Genomic DNA, 19120 nt, shown 5'->3' with positions numbered 1-19120 from the left:
TGATGCTGGAAGCCTAGCGATGGGAGATAAGGAAATAGCAGGAGAACTTAACAAGTACTTTGCGCCAGTTTTCACAGTGGAAGACAGGAGTAATATCCCAACAATTAAAGGGAGTCAGGGGGCTGAGTTGAGTATGGTTGCCATTACAAAAGAGATAGTGCTAGAAAAGCTAAAAAGTCTTAAAATTGATAAATCTCCTGGCTCCGATGGGATACATCCTAGAGTTCTGAGAGAGGTGGCTCAGGAAATAGCAGAGGCATTGGTTGAGATCTTTCAAGAGTCACTGGAGTCACGGAAAGTCCCGGATGATTGGAAGATCGCAGTTGTAACCCCATTGTTCAAGAAAGGATCAAGACAAAAGATGGAAAATTATAGGCCAATTAGTCTAACCTCGGTTGTTGGTAAAATTCTAGAATCCATCATTAAGGATGAGGTTTCTAAATTCTTAGAAGAGCAGAGTCTGATTAGAACAAGTCAACATGGATTTACTAAGGGGCGGTCATGCCTGACAAACCTGTTGATATTCTTTGAAGAGTTGACAAGTAGGTTAGACCAGGGAAACCCAGTGGATGTGGTCTATCTAGACTTCCAAAAGGCCTTTGATAAGGTGCCACACGGGAGGCTGCTGAGCAAGGTGAGGGCCCATGGTGTTCGAGGTGATCTACTGGGATGGATTGAGGATTGGCTGTCTGACAGAAGGCAGAGAGTTGGGATAAAAGGTTCTTTTTCAGAATGGCAGCCGGTGACGAGCGGTGTCCCGCAGGGTTCAGTGTTGGGGCCACAGCTGTTCGCATTATATATTAATGATCTGGATGAAGGGACTGGGGGCATTCTAGCGAAGTTTGCAGATGATACGAAGTTAGGTAGACAGGCAGGTAGTACTGAGGAAGTGGGGAGGCTGCAGAAGGATCTAGACAGTTTGGGAGAGTGGTCCAGGAAATGGCTGATGGAATTCAACGTGAACAAATGCGAGGTCTTGCACTTTGGCAAAAAGAATAAAAGCACAGACTACTTTCTAAACGGTGAGAAAATTCATAAAGCCAAAGTACAAAGGGGTTTGGGAGTGCTAGTCGAGGATTCTCTAAAGGTCAACATGCAGGTTGAGTCTGTGATTAAGAAAGCGAATGCAATGTTGTCACTTATCTCAAGAGGGTTGGAATATAAAAGCACCATTGTGCTACTGAGACTTTATAAAGCTCTGGTTAGGCCCCATTTGGAGTACTGTGTCCAGTTTTGGTCTCCACACCTCAGGAAGGACAGACTGGCACTGGAACGTGTCTAGCGGAGATTCACACGGATGATCCCTGGAATGGTAGGTCTAACATATGAGGAACGGCTGAGGATCCTGGGATTGTATTCATTGGAGTTTAGAAGATTAAGGGAGATGTACAAGATAGTACATGGCTTGGAAAGGGTGGATGCTAGGAAATTGTTTCTGTTAGGTGAGGAGACTAGAATCCGTGGACACAGCCTTAGAATTAGAGGGTAAATTCAGAACAGAAATGCGGAGACATTTCTTCAGCCAGAGAGTGGTGGGCCTGTGGAATTCATTGCCGCAGAGTGCAGTGGAGGCCGGGACGCTAAATGTCTTCAAGGCAGAGATTGATAGATTCTTGTTGTCTTGGGGAATTAAGGGCTACGGGGAGAATGCGGGTAAGTGGAGTTGAAGTGCCCATCAGCCATGATTGAATGGCGGAGTGAACTCGATGGGCCGAATGGCCTTACTTCCACTCCTATGTCTTATGATCTTATGGTCTTATGATTCTTATACACAGGGTGAATATTCGTGTTGTAGAACGTACAGGGAGAACCAAGAGACAGTACTCTTAGAACATTCTGGTGCATCTGCACAGTTAACTTTGGCCTTTGTGCATGGTGAAGGATATTGAAGCGCTGAAGCCTGTAGTTAGGAAGGCAACCCGCATGACAGCTGAATCTTGGAGCTGTTCTTTATGAGGATAAGAAGCAAGAATTATTATCCAACAAGAGTTACTGAGGACTGGAGGTTTTAACAGTGAAAGAGGGAATGGACTCCGTTTGGTTCTTGGAGTTGAGTAGGATTGAAAGATGGCAGAATTCAGAAGATGCAATCCGCATTAAAGGTAAAGTCATCATGGTTTACCATACCATAGCGGTGCTCTCTCATTAGAGAGGGAAAGTTTGTAGTGGTTTAACCTGAGGGTCAACATGCCTCAGGCAAGGGGAGAGGTTGAGAAGGGGAATTCTTCATAGCGTCCTCAGCCAGTGTGGGAATTGAACGCATGCTGTTCGTTTCATGCTGCATTGCAAACCCAGCCGTCCAGCCAACTGAGCAAACCAAGCCCCACAACCTGAATTACCCACCAGTGAGGAGCTCTCTCTCATAGAGTTATGGGCGTTGACATTAGACTTTCTCAACATGTGGTCAGTAGGGTATTGCTGCCCCCCCCCTCAGGAGTGGTGTAGTGGGTATGAGTGATGGGCACATTTCTAGTTGGGCAGAATCAGTTGCCTGTCACTGTGATCTGGCGGAGTCTGAGTTGATGACCTGTCAGAGGGCAGTGAGAGAGTTTCCTGGATGGGTGACCGGCCAGAGTTAAACAGATGAGTCTCTTCTTCTCCTCTTTGTGGCTCAAAGGTTTCACAAATCGGCTTCACTATGGTCAGGGCAAAATGTGATTGTGATGAAATCTCCGATCCTTTAGACTCTTGGAGATGGACAGCACGGAAACAGACTCTTCAGTCAACTCGTTAGCACCGACCAGACATCCCAATCTGACTGATACCCATTTGCCAGCACCTGGCCCATATCCCTCCAAACCCTTCCTATTCATATACCCACCCAGATGCCTTTTAAATGTTGTAATTGTACCAGCCTCCACCACCTCCTCTGGCAGCTCGTTCCATACACAAACCACCCTCTGTGTGAAAAAAAATTACCTTTCAAATCTTTCCCCTCTCACCCTAAACCTGTGCCCTCTATTTTTGAACTCCCGTATCCGAGGAAAGAGACCTTGGCTATTCACACTATCCATGCCTCTTACGATTTTATAAACCTATGTCAGGTCACCCCATAGCCTCCAGAGAGAAAGCCCCAGCCTATTCAGTGCCTCCCTATATCTCAAACCCTCCAGTCCCAGCAACATCCTTATAAATCTTTTCTGCACCCTCTCAAATTTCACAACGTCCATCCTCGAGCAGGGAGACCAGAATTGTACACCAATATTCCAAAGTTTTGCATTTCCTTTAGCAGTGTGTAATGAGAGCTCTGATTGAGAAAACAATTGAGTCACCATTTCAAAATCTGGATGAAGAAATGCTGAAAATGTGCCTGAATGGCTGACGAATGTAGAACCGGACTTTATAGTTTAAGACACACACCTCGTTACCCCACAGTGGCTCAGTAACCGTCTGCTCTGTCTTCCAAACTAGTGATCTATAAGATTAGGGAAGATTCTCAGTTCATTGATTTCAGGCAGGACAGTAATATCAAAGAGTTAGTTTATGGGCAAGAACATCGAACAGTCCAGCTCAGAAACAGGGCCTTTGGCCCATGCACTGACCCTGATACCATTCTAAACTAATCCCAGCTACCTACATGTGGTCTGTATCCTTTGATTTCCTGCCTGTTTGTGTAACTGTCTAAAGGCATCTTAAATGTTGCTGTCATGTCTGCTTCTACCCCCTTCCCTGGCAGTGTGTTCCAGGCACCTACCACCCTCTGTGTAAGAAAACCGGCCTTGGACATCTGCTTTAAACTTTCCCCTTCTCACTGTAAGCCTAGTACAATATTTGACATTTCCACTTGGCCGAAAGACTCTGACTATCTCCCTCTCCATGCCTCTCCTCACTTCGTCAGGTCACCTGTCAGCCTGCAGTGAAAACAATCCAAGTTTGTCCACCCTCTCCTTATAGCTAAAATACTCCAATCCAGGCAACACCCTGGTAAACTTCTTTTACACCCTCTCCTAAGCCTCCACATCCTTCTGATAGGGTGGGGACCAAAACAACTCTCAGTACTGTAAATATGGCCGAAATAAAGTTTTATACAGCTGCAACATGACTCTCCAAGAAGAGCTTATGCTCGAAATGTTGACTCTCCTGCTCCTTGGATGCTGCCTGACCAGCTGCTCCACACTTTTTGACTCTGATCTCCAGCACCTGTAGTCCTCACTTCCTCCTCCTTTATACTCAGTGCCCCAGCCGATGAAGGCTGTGCACTTTCTTTACCTCAACAAATCCACTTGTGTTGCCACTTGCAGGGAGCTATGGACATGCATCCCAAGATCCCTCTGTCTATCAATGTTCCTGAGGAGCCTGCCATTTACTGTCTACTTTCCTCTTGCGTTTGACCTCCCAAAATGTGTAGCCTCACATTTGTCCAGATTAAACTCCACCTTGGTTCTTAACAATGACTCCAATAAGAAAAAGTGTGCATGATGGCTTACCTGCAGTGCCTCAATTCCCTCCACCACTGATGCTCAGTAGCAGTAGTGTGTATTATCTACAAGATACACTTCAGAAGTTCACCAAGGCTCTTTCCACAGCACCTTCCAAACCTATGACCTCTACCACCTGGTACAACAGCTGTCACAGACTGCAATTTCCCCTGCTTATCACACAGCTTCCTATACGAAACTATATTGTTATTCCTGCACTGTCACTGGATCAAAATCCTGGAGTTAAGAGCTTCTTTCTCCATTGCCCACACTGGGCAGAATGCCATGTATTCAGTGAGTGGCAGAACTGTAGAATGGGAAGTAGGTGGCATATACGTCTCTACATTTCTCCTCATGATCTTTTTCTCCGAATCATGGTTTCAGGCGATTGCCCATATTTTGCCATTCCGACATGACAATCAGCATTCCTTGAATCCCATTTGGAACCAGCATCACATTGAAAGAGTGGAAATCGTCATGAAGGAGACTGTGGATTCTAAAGGTAAGGATAATGCCTGAGCAAGAAGTTATGGTGCCTCCGAAACAAATAAACATATGTCGATTCAGGAGTTCTCAATATCATGCCAAATATTTTGGGGACACTAGTTTGGAAAAATGAAGCTACTTTCTTTTTAAGAATTAGATTACCTACAGTATGGAAACAGGCCCTTTGGCCCAACAAGTCCAAACCGACCCTCTGAAGAGTAACCCACCCAGGCCCATTCCCCTATCCTATATTCACCCCTGACTAATGCACCTAACCTAGACATCCCTGAACACTATGGGTAATTTCGCGTGGCCAATTCACCTAACCTGCACGTCTTTGGATTGTGGGACAAAACCGGAACACCCGGAGGAAACCCATGCAGACAGTCACCCGAGGCTGGAATTGATTAACCTGAAAACTAAAATATGTTTTCTGCTGAATACACAAAATTGACCATCAGTTATTGATCTCATTCGGAGGTGCTTTTCACTGGTGGGACACAGCTGAAGAGGTTGTATATTCTACTTCTGACAAGAGACTTAACCAAGTTAATTGGGTAAAATTGTGGTTGACTATTAGGGATGGCAGTAAATGCAGGCTAAGGCAGCGATGCCCTCTTGTTCCGTGAATGAATTTAAAAGCAATGGCCTGTTCTTGTCAGTTCAGTGATTTCTAATTAACTCTAGAGTGGCAGTGAAGTGGGAGGTTGGTGTGGACCGCGCACTCTGTGAGAAAGTTTGAAATTTAATAGAATTTACTTTAACAGCACAGCACCGTCTGAATTTCCCATTTTAGCTGTGCCCATGTAGATTCTGGAATCGCTGTTGGGTTGAGAAGAGCAATGATCATGATTGCTGAGTTTCAGCATCATGCCTCCTGCACATTTTGAACCATTGTGATGAAAGGTGTGGTGAGATGAATTGTAATCGCTTTGCAAATCTGGATTGTTTTAAAAATAGAGGCAGGTGGATGTGAAGTTTTATTTTGATGGTCAGCAAGTCACTCTGGAACAGTAACCTAACTCCAGCATTACTCCGAAAGACCTTAAGACCATAAAACATAGAAGCAGAAATTAGGCCATTCAGCCCATCGATGTGACTCCAGACCTTTGTGTGTTTAATAGAAAGATGTTTTTGCTAGGAAGAGTTTGTTTTCAGTTCAGTTCAGAAGAATCGGGATTGAGTTCAAAAGCAAGTTTTATTTTTTCTTTGAGTAGGAGTTTTGTAGTCACTCCAGCAGAAATGTCTAAATTATGAAGTTTTCAAGTCTGGAAAGTTTGGATAGAACTCGGATAATGATAGCATTGAGAGAATTTATGCATTCAAATGTATAAAGAAATCTGTAAGACAATAAGAAATAGGAATAAATCATTCAGCCCCTTGAACCTGCTCCATCATTCAAGAGGATCATGGCTGATCCAACATTCCTCACAACCATTTTCCTGCCCTTTTCCCCAAAAATCTCGATTCTTTGAATGATCAAGAATCTATCTCGGCCTTAAATGTACACAAGTACTCTGTCTCTGTGGTAAGAAGTTCCAAAGACTCAGAACATGACAGCAGATTCTGAAAAGAATCGTTGTCTTCACCGTCCAGGGAGTTAAGTAGAAACCTAAAGAGTTGAAATAAGAATGTAATTTCTCTAGTCTTGAGTTTGGAAAGGGATGTTTTTGGGAAATGAGTTGAAACTTTGCATTGAAGTTTATGTGAGGAGCCTTCTGAGTAAAGCTTATTTTTATCTATAGCTTTGTTTCTTTTTCTTTTGTGTTATAAACTTGTGTGTTCTGTTGTTGAATACCACTTGCAGCCTGATGTGGAGATATTTCAGTGACTAAACGCCATGTTAATGAAATAAATTTATACAATCATATGATCTATCAAACCAGGTTTTCTTTTTGGATCTGACTTATCCAAAAGTACGGTAGCTCTTTATTTATTCATGGGATGTGGGTGCTGCTGGCTGGGCCAGTGTTTATTGCCTGTCCCTAGTTGCCCCTTGAGAAGGTGGGAGTGAGCTGCCTTTTTGAACTGCTGTAGTCCATGAGCTGTGGGTTCACCCAGAATGCCCTTAGACAGGGAATTCCAGGCTTTTGATTCAGTAAGGAATGGTGATATATTTTCAAGCCAGGATAGTGAGTGGCTTGGAGGGGAACTTGCAGAATGGTGGTATTCTTATGTATTTGCTGCCCTGGATTTTCTAGATGGAAGTGGTCATGGGTTTGAAGATGTTGCTTCAGGAGCCTGGGTGAGTTTCTGGGTTCATTTCAATGTGGATTCCTGAGTTTCATGGGTAGAGGTGCCAGGGATTGTTCACTGCATATGATCTGAGATGGTTTAGTTACATTAAAAATCTCAGAGAGAATAAATAAGGGTCTGTTTGGTGGATTAGAGAAAGAAAGTTGTCAGGGGCTGGGGCCCACAAGTACTATTGAAAATTGTGTGAAATAGTTTGAAATTATTTTCAGTGAAAATGGGACCTGATTGGAGAGTGAACACGTGAGCGTTAAGGAGTTGGTTAGGAGAAAGGGTCACATTGAAAGAGTCATGAGAATATAACGCTTATTGAAATCTAGTGAAGCACAATACTTAGGAGGACATTAGAGAAATTTTTGAAGACAATTATTAAGTCGCATAAGGAGAGCAAGATGGTATCAGAATAGGGAGCTCTGATGTGGAGCTAATTCAGTCACAATGGTCTCCTACTGTGTCGGAATTGCTGTGACAGTATCTAGGACATTCTAACTCCATAGCTGAAGGCAGAATGATCTGACAGGCTTTAATTTCTTTACATTCAATAAAAGAAGCAATCCCAGCTGTTCACAGTGAACTGCTGAGAGGATGATTGGAAAATGTCGATGTCAGGTGCAGGTTCAAGATCCATTCTGTCTGTTGGCAGAAAGAAATCAGAGAGCTTTCTGCCTTAACATTACAACTTTCACCGTCTGTTTGATGCCTTTCGTCAGTCCCTTTGACCGTATTCATTTCAACTCCCCCTGTCAAATTTCTCACCCTGTTCTTCAAATAAAGCAAAGAGCTTAACAGCAAATATTGCCTCCCAGGGGCTGCCAAGGATACAGTTGCTGAGAATTGTCAGTGTAGAAATAAGGTCATTTAGCCCTTCCGGTCTGAGCTCAACCCCAGCCCTGATTTTATCGAACCCCATTAACAGAATGGGAGCAGCCCCTGTATCTGAGTGGTGCTCAGTTATACATTACCCCAACACCAGGAGGAGCTGGTCACCGAAAGAGCAGAACAAGCTTGAAGAGTAGAATTGTTTGCCCCCTTCCTGTTCCGTGCCCCTGTGTTTACCCAGAGAGTGGTTAGAATGCTGAACTTGCCATTACTTAGTGAATTTGGGGTGTGATTAACGAAGATTAAGATATGGAGGGTTCGAAAGAGATTTACCAAGATGTTGCTTGGTATGGAAATTTTGACGTATAAGGAAAGGTTGAATAGGCTGGGACTTTTTTTAACTGGAGCGTAGGAGGTTGAGGGGTGACCTGATAGAGATTTATAAAATCATGAGGGGCATAGATAGCGTCACTGGTAAGTGACTTTTCCCTAAAATAGGAGATTTCAAGACTGGGGGGTCCCCATATTTACAAAGTGAGAGGAGAGAGATTTAAAAAAGACATGAGGGGCAAATTGTTTACACAGAGGGTGGTTCCTGTGTGGAATGCACTTCCTGAGGAAATGGTGGATGCGGTCACAGTTATGATGTTTAAAAGATACTTAGATAAATACATGAATAGGAAAGGTTTGGGGGGATATGGGTCAGGAGCAGGCAGGTGGGACTAGTTTAGTTTGGGATTATGTTCGACATGGACTGAAGGGTCTGTTTCTCTGTTATGCAATTCTTGTTCTTATCAGGAAGCTAGATAAGGACATGACAGGGAAAGACGTAGACTGTTATTTTGAATATATTCTCTCAAGTGCAGATATTGCCATTCGGCCCATTGAGTCTGCACCAGCCCTCTGAAGAGCATGCCTCTTAGACCCACCCCCCTCTGCTATCCCTGTAACCCTGCATTTCTCATGGCCAATCCACCGAACCTGCACATCTTTGGACTGTGGGAGGAACCTGGATCACCCAGAGGGGACCCACACAGACACGGGGAGAATGTACCAGACAGACAGTCACCCGAAGCTGGAATTGAACCTGCGAGGCAGTAGTGCTAACCATTGAGCCACTGTGCTGTCCTTATTGGGTCAGGTGAAGTTGGGTGGGAGAGAGGCTTTGATCGGTTTCTGTGCAGTCCTGCAGTGTGCAATAAGCCAGTTGCAATAAGTAAACAGTTGCATTGTGTGTGGGGGTGTGGGGGGGGAGTGGGGGAAGGCAGTGACATACCGGTAATTTCACAAAGTGGCCCAGAAACCAAGGCTAATGTTCTGGCAACAATGGGTTCAAATCCCTTGCCAAGTGGTGAAATTAGAAATAAAAAGACATCTGGAATTACTCTGGCAACCATATGTTGCTTCTTACAAAAAAAGAAACCATCTGATTCCTTGATGCAAATAAAGGAAAGAAATCTGCCATCCTCTGTTGTACATGTAACTCCAGACCCACAGCAATGTGGGAAACAAAGTAAGGAAACCAGATGGACCACTGGCATTGACTATGCAGCCAGACCACATGAAACCCAGTCCTCCCAGCCCTACAAAGGCCTTCCTGCCAACATCTTGCCAAAATGAGAAGATCTAGTGGCAGCAACCCAGATGCCACCATCACCATCCCTGGGTATGTCCCATCCCACAAAAAGCTGGAATCCATTTTGAGCAAGTAATATGGAAGGCTATTGGAATATTGGCCTTTATTTGCAGGGGAGGGGTGTGTAAAAACCGTAAAGTCATTGCTAAAACAACATGAGGCATTAGTTAGACCACACATGGAATACTGTGAACAATTTTGGTCCCTTTATTGAAGGAAAGATGTAATGGCATTGGAGGCAGAACAGTGTAAGTTCACCAGGTAGGGAGGGACTGACCTATTGGGAGAGGTCATGTCGGTTGAGCCTGTACTATTTTTTTGGAGTTTGGAAATACGAGAGCAGACCCTAGTGAAGTATCTAATATTCTTAGGGAGCTTGACAGGGTGGGGGGGGGGGGGGGGGGGTGGAAGGTTGTTTCCCTTTGTGGGAGAGTCTAAGTTGGAGGGCATTAAGACCAAGATGAGGAGGAATTATTTTTTCTGAGGGTATCATAAAGGACTGCAGTTAAGTATATTCAACACTGAGATAGTTCCTTCATCAGCAAGGGAACTGGGGTTACGGTGTTAAGGCTGGAAAGTGGAGTTGAGGATTATCAGATCAGCCATGACTTCACAAAATCATAGAATCCCTACAGTGTGGAAACAGGCCATTTGGCCCAACAAGCCCACACTGACCCTCCGAAAAATATCCCATCGAGACTCATTCCTCTCCCTATTACTCTACATTTCCCCATGACTAATGCAGGTTGACTGGTCCTCAAATCTTGATGGATTTCAACCCAAGTTTTCAACAGAGTGGCTAATGTGATAAATGATTAATTTTTTTTATAATTTTCAAAAGGAAAAACCCTGGATTTAGGGAAGATTCAATTGAATTGGAAAATAGCAAGTGTAACTTTATTCAAAAGGGGAGGGAGACAGAAAGCAGGAAACTACATGGTCAGTTGACTAAATATTTGTCATAGGGAAGATGTTAAAAGCTGTTGTTAAACACATTAAAGCAGGGCACTTAGAAACTTTCAAGGTAATTAGGCAGATTCAACATGTTTTTGAGGAAGAAAAATCATGTTTAACCCATTTATTGTAATTATTTGAGGAAGTAACATTCTGTGGATAAAGGGAAACTAGTGGATGTAACGTACTGAGGTTTTAGAAGGCATTTGCTATCATGCCACATCAAAGATTATTGTGGAAAGTAAAAGCTCATGGTGTAGAGAGTAACATGTTGGTGTGGACAGAAGACGGACTGACTAACATTCAACAGAGAATAAGAATAAATAGGCCTTCAAAGAATAATGAATTTCTTTTTGAAAAGTAGCAAATGACTATAGCGTAAAGGTTAACTTAAGGAAGATCGAGTTACTCCATCAACCACCACTAAATTCTGACTATGCCTCACACACAGTAACAATCAATAACACAGCCTCGAAGGCTCTAACCTGTCCTGGAAATGGAACCTGCAGAAATGTCCGCATTGACATTGCATTCAGTTACTGGAGGGAGCTCAGTTTCTCCCATTTACACAGGAGACTCTGAAGGATTTGAGATACTAAACTTACAACAAAACCTGCTGTGTACAAAGGTGTAGTAAAGTCTATCCTTCTTTATACCTGTGAGGCTCGAACTGCATATTCTAGTCTTATTAAGCAGTTGGATAACATCCCTGAACACTATGGCCAATTCACCTGATCTGCACATCTTTGTGACTGTGGGAGGAAACCAGAGCACCTGGAGGAAATCCACACAGACACAGGGAGAATGTGCAAACTCCACACAGACAGTCTTCCCAGGCTGGAATCGAACCCAGATCCCTGGTGCTGTGAGGCAGCAGTGCTTGACACCATGCCACCCCTGAATGTTAGGGTACTCTCAATGGGCTGAATGCCCTCTTTCTGCTCCTATGTCTTCTAGAGTTGGTAAGGGCCATTCTGGATTTGTTTTAAGGCAGAGGGCATCACTGGGTGGAAAGGGTCTGGACAGGGGTTCCCTGATAGAGAAAACACCATCAAAAGGCAAATGTGGCCTGTTCTGATGAACTGAACTGGTCCCATTCAGTCTCATTATGTTCTGTGCTGCTCTGGTGGCCAAAAGGTCATCGAATCACAAAGCCAATGGCTGCAGGAGCTAGTGCAGCTTTTCTTCCCAGTCAACCAGTTCAGAGATGTTATTACACACCTCTGGAGTAAGTGGGAGTTAAACTCAGGCCTCCCAGTCCAGGGGTAAGGACACTACCACTGCGCCACAAGGGACCTGCCATAGCCCACCACACAAAACTGCTTTTCAAATCCATGGCAGTATAAGTGTCTTGGTAACAATGGCATGACATTATCTCCATGAAGAACCCAGCTTTGAAATATAAATATAAAATATCAGCTCTTTTTGTTCCACTCTGCACAATTTATGACCTATAATGAGTAGGCATTGTTTCAAAACCTTCTGGGTCCCTGGAGTTTCAAACTCTACTGAAAAATATTCCTAGTTGTGCCCTTGAAATCTAATGCAGGGTAATTGTGCTTCCCATTAAAACAGCTATTCAGGGATTACACTATGTTCCGTATCTTATTTTAGGGGACACTGTAAATGCTCACAGTTCAGCTTTGTTGGCTTTGGCAGTGCTGAGTCAGTCTCTCTGCGTCTAATCATCGAGCACTGGTGAATCTGCAGTATTGATTAATTTAATTAGTCTTTCATGCATTGACTGAGGTACAAGGAAGGAGTACAGACTGCTGATGTCAATTGACAATGCACAAATGCAGAGGCACAGCATCAGCAGACAACATGCAGAACTGGTGCTGTTTCATTCACCTGTACTGTACAGCTTGCTGTCATTGAGTGTGATGTATAGATACCTCTGTTAATGTACACTTCCCAGAGTGCTACTTAATCCTGCCCTTGACCATACTTTAAAAAAGAACAAATGATTCTTTCCTCGCGTTTAGAAATCGCCTGTTCTGAATCAAGCTGACCTCTATTTTACTTTCCCAGAACACATTAGTAAATGAACGAGTGATATATCAATGTTGCTCCAAAGTCATAACTTTGTGAAACTGGGGCAGCAGATTCACTATTGCTTTGTGTGCATGCGTTTGTGTGTGTGTGTGTGTGTGTGTGTGAAGAATATTTAATTCTCTCTCTCAGTGCTGTGTTAACTGCGTTTATTTTTATCAAGTTTTCTCCTCAATTGGCTGCCTACCAAGTGTGACTCAGAGGGTGAGCAATTGGTCAGTTTGCTTCCAGGCCTTAATTGGACAGTAGGAAGCCCAATTCATTAGAGCTGCATAGTCAACAATGCACTCAAAGTTTCTAAACCATTCATACATGGGCAAGCACTGGCCAAGTGGTGTTATTGTTGGATTATTAATCTGGAAACCCAGGGAATATTCTGGGGACTGGTTTTGAATCACTGCCTGGGCAGATGATGGAATTTGAATTAAAAAAAAGAAATCTGGAATCAACAGTCCAATGATGACCAAGAATCCAATGTCAATTGTCAAGAAAAACCCACCTGGTTCACTAATGTCCTTTGGGGAAGGAAACTGCCATCCTTACCCGGTCTGACCCACATGTGACTCCAGACCCACAGCAATGTGGTTGACTCTTAATTGCCCCCCTGAGCAGTTGGGGTGGGTTATAAACCCTTATCCAGTGAATGAATATTAAATGGAAAAACCAATCACCACTTCCCCCTCCTCCCACCACCAACTGACACCTCCATGGATCTTCCCTCTATTTGAACCAGTGCAGACTAGTTTGGGAGTTCCCTACAGTGTCACCCCTTGAATGCAGGTTTTATTTCCTGCCACTTACCGAATTAAACCCCATTCAGGTTTGATATGAAAGTGGCCACTTGGTCGAGTGCATCAGTTCCAGGGGGCAGGTGACCCACATCGCAATGAGCTTCCGCCCCATTGGGTAGAAGGGTGAGACCAGAGCTGTGACATCTGTTTGGGCATTTTAGACTAAGATTGTTACAACTTGAAATTGAAAGAATTCTTCAAGGTCTGTTGTAATATGGTGGAAAATAATTTGGGTGGTGCCAGAATCTTGCACAGTTTCAACTGGATCTTTGTTTCAGCAGAACACACTTGGGGACATACGTTGTGCTCGTCACTTTGGCAAAGGTTTCTACGTTTTTTGGTGGGAAGTGAAGGTGTTTTATCCCAATGAAAAATTTCAATTGGTATGGCACCTCATTGGTGGAGAATGCTATAGTGTTGCATGTCTTGTCCTTCTAGATATTTTTAATTAACCTGTAGCAAGTGGGTCTTGAACCTGGCCTCCTGATCTAGAGGTAGGGACATTACCTCTGCACCACCTAGAGATGTACAGCATGGAAACAGACCTTTTGGTCCAACTCGTCCATGCTGACCAGATATCCTAAATTAATTTAGTCCCATCTACCAGCATTTGGCCCATATCCCTCTGTATCCTTCCTATTCATACATCCATCCAAATGCCTTTTAAATGCGGTAATTAGATTACTTACAGATTATTTACAGTGTGGAAACAGGCCCTTCGGCCCAACAAGTCCACACCGACCTGCCGAAGCGTAACCCACCCAGACCCATTTTCCTACATTTACCCCTTCACCTAACACTACGGGCAATTTAGCATGGCCAATTCACCTAACCTGCACATTTTTGGATTGTGGGAGGAAACCGGAGCACCCAGAGGAAACCCACGCAGACACGGAGAGAATGTGCAAACTCCACACAGAGAGTCGCCTGAGGCGGGAATTGAACCGGGTCTCTGGCGCTGCGAGGCAGCAGTGCTAACCACTGAGCCACCGTGCTGCCCATTGTACCAGCCTCCACCACTTACTCCGGCACCCCATTCCATTCATGCACCACCCTCTGCGTGAAAAAGTTGCCCTTTAGGTCCCTTTTATATCTTTCCCCTCTCACCCTAAACCTTTGCCCTCTAGTTCTGGATTCCCCCACCCCAGGGAAAAGACCTTGTCTATTTACCCTATCCATGTCCAAGACTCTGGTGCGGCCGCACTTGGAGTATTGTGTACAGTTCTGGTCACTGCATTATTGGAAGGATGTGGAAGCGCTGGAAAGGGTTCAGAGGAAATTTATTGGGATGTTGCCTGATATGGAGGGAGTGTCTTATGAGGAAACACTGAGGGTCTTGAGGCTGTTTTCATTAGAAAGAAGCATGTTGAGAGGTGTCTTAACTGAGACATATAAGATAATCAGAGGATTAGATAGGGTGGACAGTGAGAACCTTTCTCCTCAGATGGTGATGGCTAGCACGATGGGACATAGGTTTAAATTGAGGGGTAATAGATATAGGACAGATGTCAGAGGTGATTTCTTGACTAAGTAGTAAGAGCGTGGAACACCCTGCCTGCAACAGTAGTAGACTCGCCAACTTTAAGGGCATTTAAATGGTCATTGTATAAACAAATGGATGAAAATGGAATAATGTAGGATAGATAGACTTCAGTTTGATTCCACAGGTCAGCGCAACATTGAGGGCTGAAGGGCCTGTACTGCGCTCAGATGTTCTGTGTTGTTACAATACCGTGGTGTAATGCTAATATTTGGTTACTGAGTGAGTAGAAGGAGAAAGAAGAACTACCAAAGGATGATGCTCAGCTTGAGACCTGAGAAACCTTTGTAACCTCCAGCAGTAAGGAGGCTGTCCCCTTGTGGCGAACCAATGGCTGTTGCTTTTAAGTTTGATCTTCACGTTGCCTTTGAGGTTCAGTTTTCCTGTGTGGCCTTAGTTCTGAAAAGGAAACACACATCGATTGGAATCTCAGAGATGGTGCTGCCTGAATGCTCAGTTATTTTGTGTGAGTTGATATAGCACGCTGATACTTTTCATGGCCATAATTATTGGTCCTAATGTTCAAGGTTTATTTGTGTGGTATTAGAATGTTTTTTTCTTTATTCATTGGATGAGGCCATCACTGGTTGGGCCAAAATTTATTACCCATTCCCAGAGGGCAGTTAAAAGTCATCCACATTGTTGTGGGTCTGGAGTCACATGTAGGCCAAAACAGGGAGAGATGGCAGTTTCCTTCGCTAAAAGACATTAACGATGGGTTGTTCCTGATAAGCAGCAATGGATTTGCAGTCACCATCAGATTCTTAATTTTAGATCTTTATTGAAGTAAAATTCCACCATCTGGCATGGCAGGATTCAAACCCAGGTCCCCAGAACATTCTCTGGATCTCTGGATTAACAGCGATAATATCGCTAGGCCATCACCTCCTATCACATCTCGATGTAGGCATGTTGGCCTCCAAGTGCCACAGACTAGTAACTGCTCAATGTATAAGGCATACTTGTGTTTATATAGCGTCTTTCACAACTGTCTGAAGCATTTGATGTAGTTTTCGAAGTGTAGACACTGCAGTAATGCACCCGTAGCAGCTAATGCACCCTCAGCAAATTCCCCCACAGAGCAATGTGATAACAGCCAGATAATTTGTGTTGTGGGTGATGTTGACTGTGGGACAAATATTCACCCATTACACCAGGGATAACCCCCCATTGTTCTTTGTAACAGTGTAATGGACTTTTTTTATGCCTCCCCAAGCAGGCAGGTGGTATTGACTGAAAGACAGGTCCTCTGATAGGGCAGCACTCCTTCAGTACGGCACAGAGACTGTAGCTCCTCTGTTAGGGCAGCACTCCTTCAGTACAGCATTGGGATTGTAGCTCCTCTGACAGGGCAGCACTCCCTCAGTATGGCACTGGGATTGTAGCTCCTCTGACAGGGCAGCACTCCTTCAGTACAGCACTGGGATTGTAGCTCCTCTGACAGGGCAGCACTCCCTCAGTACGGCACTGGGATTGTAGCTCCTCTGACAGGGCAGCACTCCCTCAGTACGGCACAGAGACTGTAGCTCCTCTGACAGGGCAGCACTCCTTCATTACGGCACAGAGACTGTAGCTCATCTGACAGGGCAGCACTCCTTTAGTACGGCACAGAGACTGTAGCTCCTCTGACAGGGCAGCACTCCTTCAGTACGGTACTGGGATTGTAGCTTCTCTGACAGGGCAGCACTCCATCAATACAGCACTGGGCCCATAGCTCCTCTGACAGGGCAGCACCCCTTCAGTACAGCACTGGGCCTGTAGCTCCTCTGACAGGGCAGCACTCCTTCAGTACGGCACTGGGATTGTAGCTCCTCTGACAGGGCAGCACTCCTTCAGTACAGCACTGGGATTGTAGCTCCTCTGACAGGGCAGCACTCCTTCATTACGGCACTGGGATTGTACCTCCTCTGACAGGGCAGCACTCCTTCTGTACAGCACTGGGATTGTAGCTCCTCTGACAGGGCAGCACTCCTTCAGTACGGTACTGGGATTGTAGCTCCTCTGACAGGGCAGCACTCCTTCAGTACGGTACTGGGGTTTCTGCCTTGGTTTTTGGTTTAAACGTTGCTGCGCAGCCTAAGCAAAGCAGCACCAAGGTGAGAGTGAACTCCAGCTAACTTGCATCAGAAGGTTATATGTTAAATTCAGGAATGATTGGTGTATTTCCCCAAGCTCGTTCCCCTTAAGTTGTGCAGGTGGAGACTGCACTCCAAGGCTTTCTGTCTCAGGATATCTGACCTTGGTTATTTCCGGTTAATTCTGTAGAAGCCAGCCTTCCTTTGCAATGCCGTCTGGAATGATGCCAAGAACCCTCGAAAATATCCTTTCTGCTGGTGCCTCACTCGAGTGCTGCAAGGAAGACACAAGACTGGAAAATGGGAAGCTGATCTTTCACTGTGCACATCACCTTTAAAAAGCTGCTGACTTGCTGCTTGGTCCATCCTCAGAGGGCAGTACACCTCCCCCCCACATTAACCAACCTGCAGGAATGGTTTAAACAGTTGTGGTTATTAGTGAACAACACTTCCTCTTAGTTCTCAGGAAGGGTCACCAGACCCGAATCGTGAACGCTGCTTTCTTTTCAGAGATGCTGCCAGACCTGCTGAGCTTTTTCAGCAACTTTGGTTTTTGTTTCTTTCTCTTGGTCCTCTACCACCTCAGCCGTAGAGACCCCATCAATCAGCCCCAAGGTATCTGGGTTACCATCGCACATCACTTTTAAATCATTTTGAGATGTTCGGGTTATTTTGTAGCCAAGTATTCAGAACTGATGCTGCCAGCAGTTCATTTCTTGCTAACTGTTTGGATGAATCATCCATCAGTTGAATTGGTTAGATTGTTTGTAAATTGTGTAGTTATTTTGTCATCTCAGGATAACGCGGAAACTACCTTTAAATTAGAGTCTAGTTCTGGGAAGAAATGTTACAGAATGACAAACTGTGATATGGTTGGTTTCTTTTGTAGCCTTGAATTAAATACTGTAATCTTACACACCCCTGTGTGTGCACACACAGACACACACACACACACACACAGACCCCGATGCGTGCACACACACTCACGGACACACAGACCCCGACGCATGCACACACACACACACACACACACACACACACACACACACTCACGCACATATACACAGACATGCACACACACAGACACACTAACCCCCAACACACTCATACCCCAACACACAGACTAACACACACACCCCAATGCGCACACACACCCTAACACACATACACCAACACACACAGACCCACACACACAGACACACTCACCCCCAACACACACAGACAGACACACACAGCCCAACACACACAACCCCTCCACACACACACGCACAGACACAGACACACACACACCCCCAACACACACACGGACACAGACACACACACACCCCAGCATACATACATACTGACACACAAACACACACACAGACACACCCCAACACATAGACATACACACACATACACACACACACACACACACACACCAACATACACAATCATAATATATACATACACATATGGTGACACAGTAGTTAGCACCACTGCCTCACAGCATCAGGGACCCGTGTTTGATTCCAGCCTTGGGTGACTGTCTGTGTGGAGTTTGCACATTCTGTGTCTGCGTGGGTTTCCTCCCACAGTCCAAAGATGTGCAGGTTAGATGAACTGGCCATGCTCAATTGCCCCTAGTGTTCAGGGATGTGTAGGATGGGTGCATTAGTCAGTGGAAATATAGAACAATATGGTAGGGGAATGGGTCTGGGTGGGATAATCTTCAGGGGATTGGTGTTGACTTGTTGGGCCAAATGGCCTGTTTCCACAGTGTAGGGATTCTATGCGTACATACACAGATACCCACACAATCCATGTCGAGATTGTACTCAGTACCCTCTGAGGAGAATATTCCTTTTGAGAATCATTTCTTTGGAAGCTCTGCGAGAATAATTCAGAAGATTGTGTACTGATATTGTTGGAATCTTTTCCCCAGAGTTGAAATGTCCAGTACCAGGCAGCATGCATTTAAGTTGAGAGGAGATAACTTGAAAGGAGATGTGAGGGGCAAGTCTTTTTACACAGAGAGTGGTAGGAGTCTGGAATGTACTGCTGATGGTGGTGGTGGAGACAAATATGGTAGGAGCATTTAAGGGACTTTTAGATAA

At 44.7% G+C, this 19120-nt stretch overlaps 1 protein-coding gene across 2 annotated transcripts in view; it reads left to right on the top strand.

Moving 5' to 3' along the window:
- Positions 1-19120, top strand: part of h6pd (hexose-6-phosphate dehydrogenase (glucose 1-dehydrogenase)) — an 84123-nt gene that overhangs the window by 32533 nt on the left and 32470 nt on the right. For both annotated transcript variants that reach the window (XM_072586140.1, XM_072586141.1), the window contains exon 3: positions 4803-4920. In XM_072586140.1, coding sequence (XP_072442241.1) covers positions 4803-4920 — 118 coding nt within the window. The remainder of the gene's footprint in view (positions 1-4802; positions 4921-19120) is intronic.

The sequence above is a fragment of the Chiloscyllium punctatum genome, chromosome 16, assembly GCF_047496795.1.
Source record: "Chiloscyllium punctatum isolate Juve2018m chromosome 16, sChiPun1.3, whole genome shotgun sequence".
Lineage (NCBI taxonomy): Eukaryota > Metazoa > Chordata > Chondrichthyes > Orectolobiformes > Hemiscylliidae > Chiloscyllium > Chiloscyllium punctatum.
The sequence above is the reverse complement of the archived record's forward strand: the minus strand, read 5'-3'. Positions and strand labels throughout refer to the sequence as shown.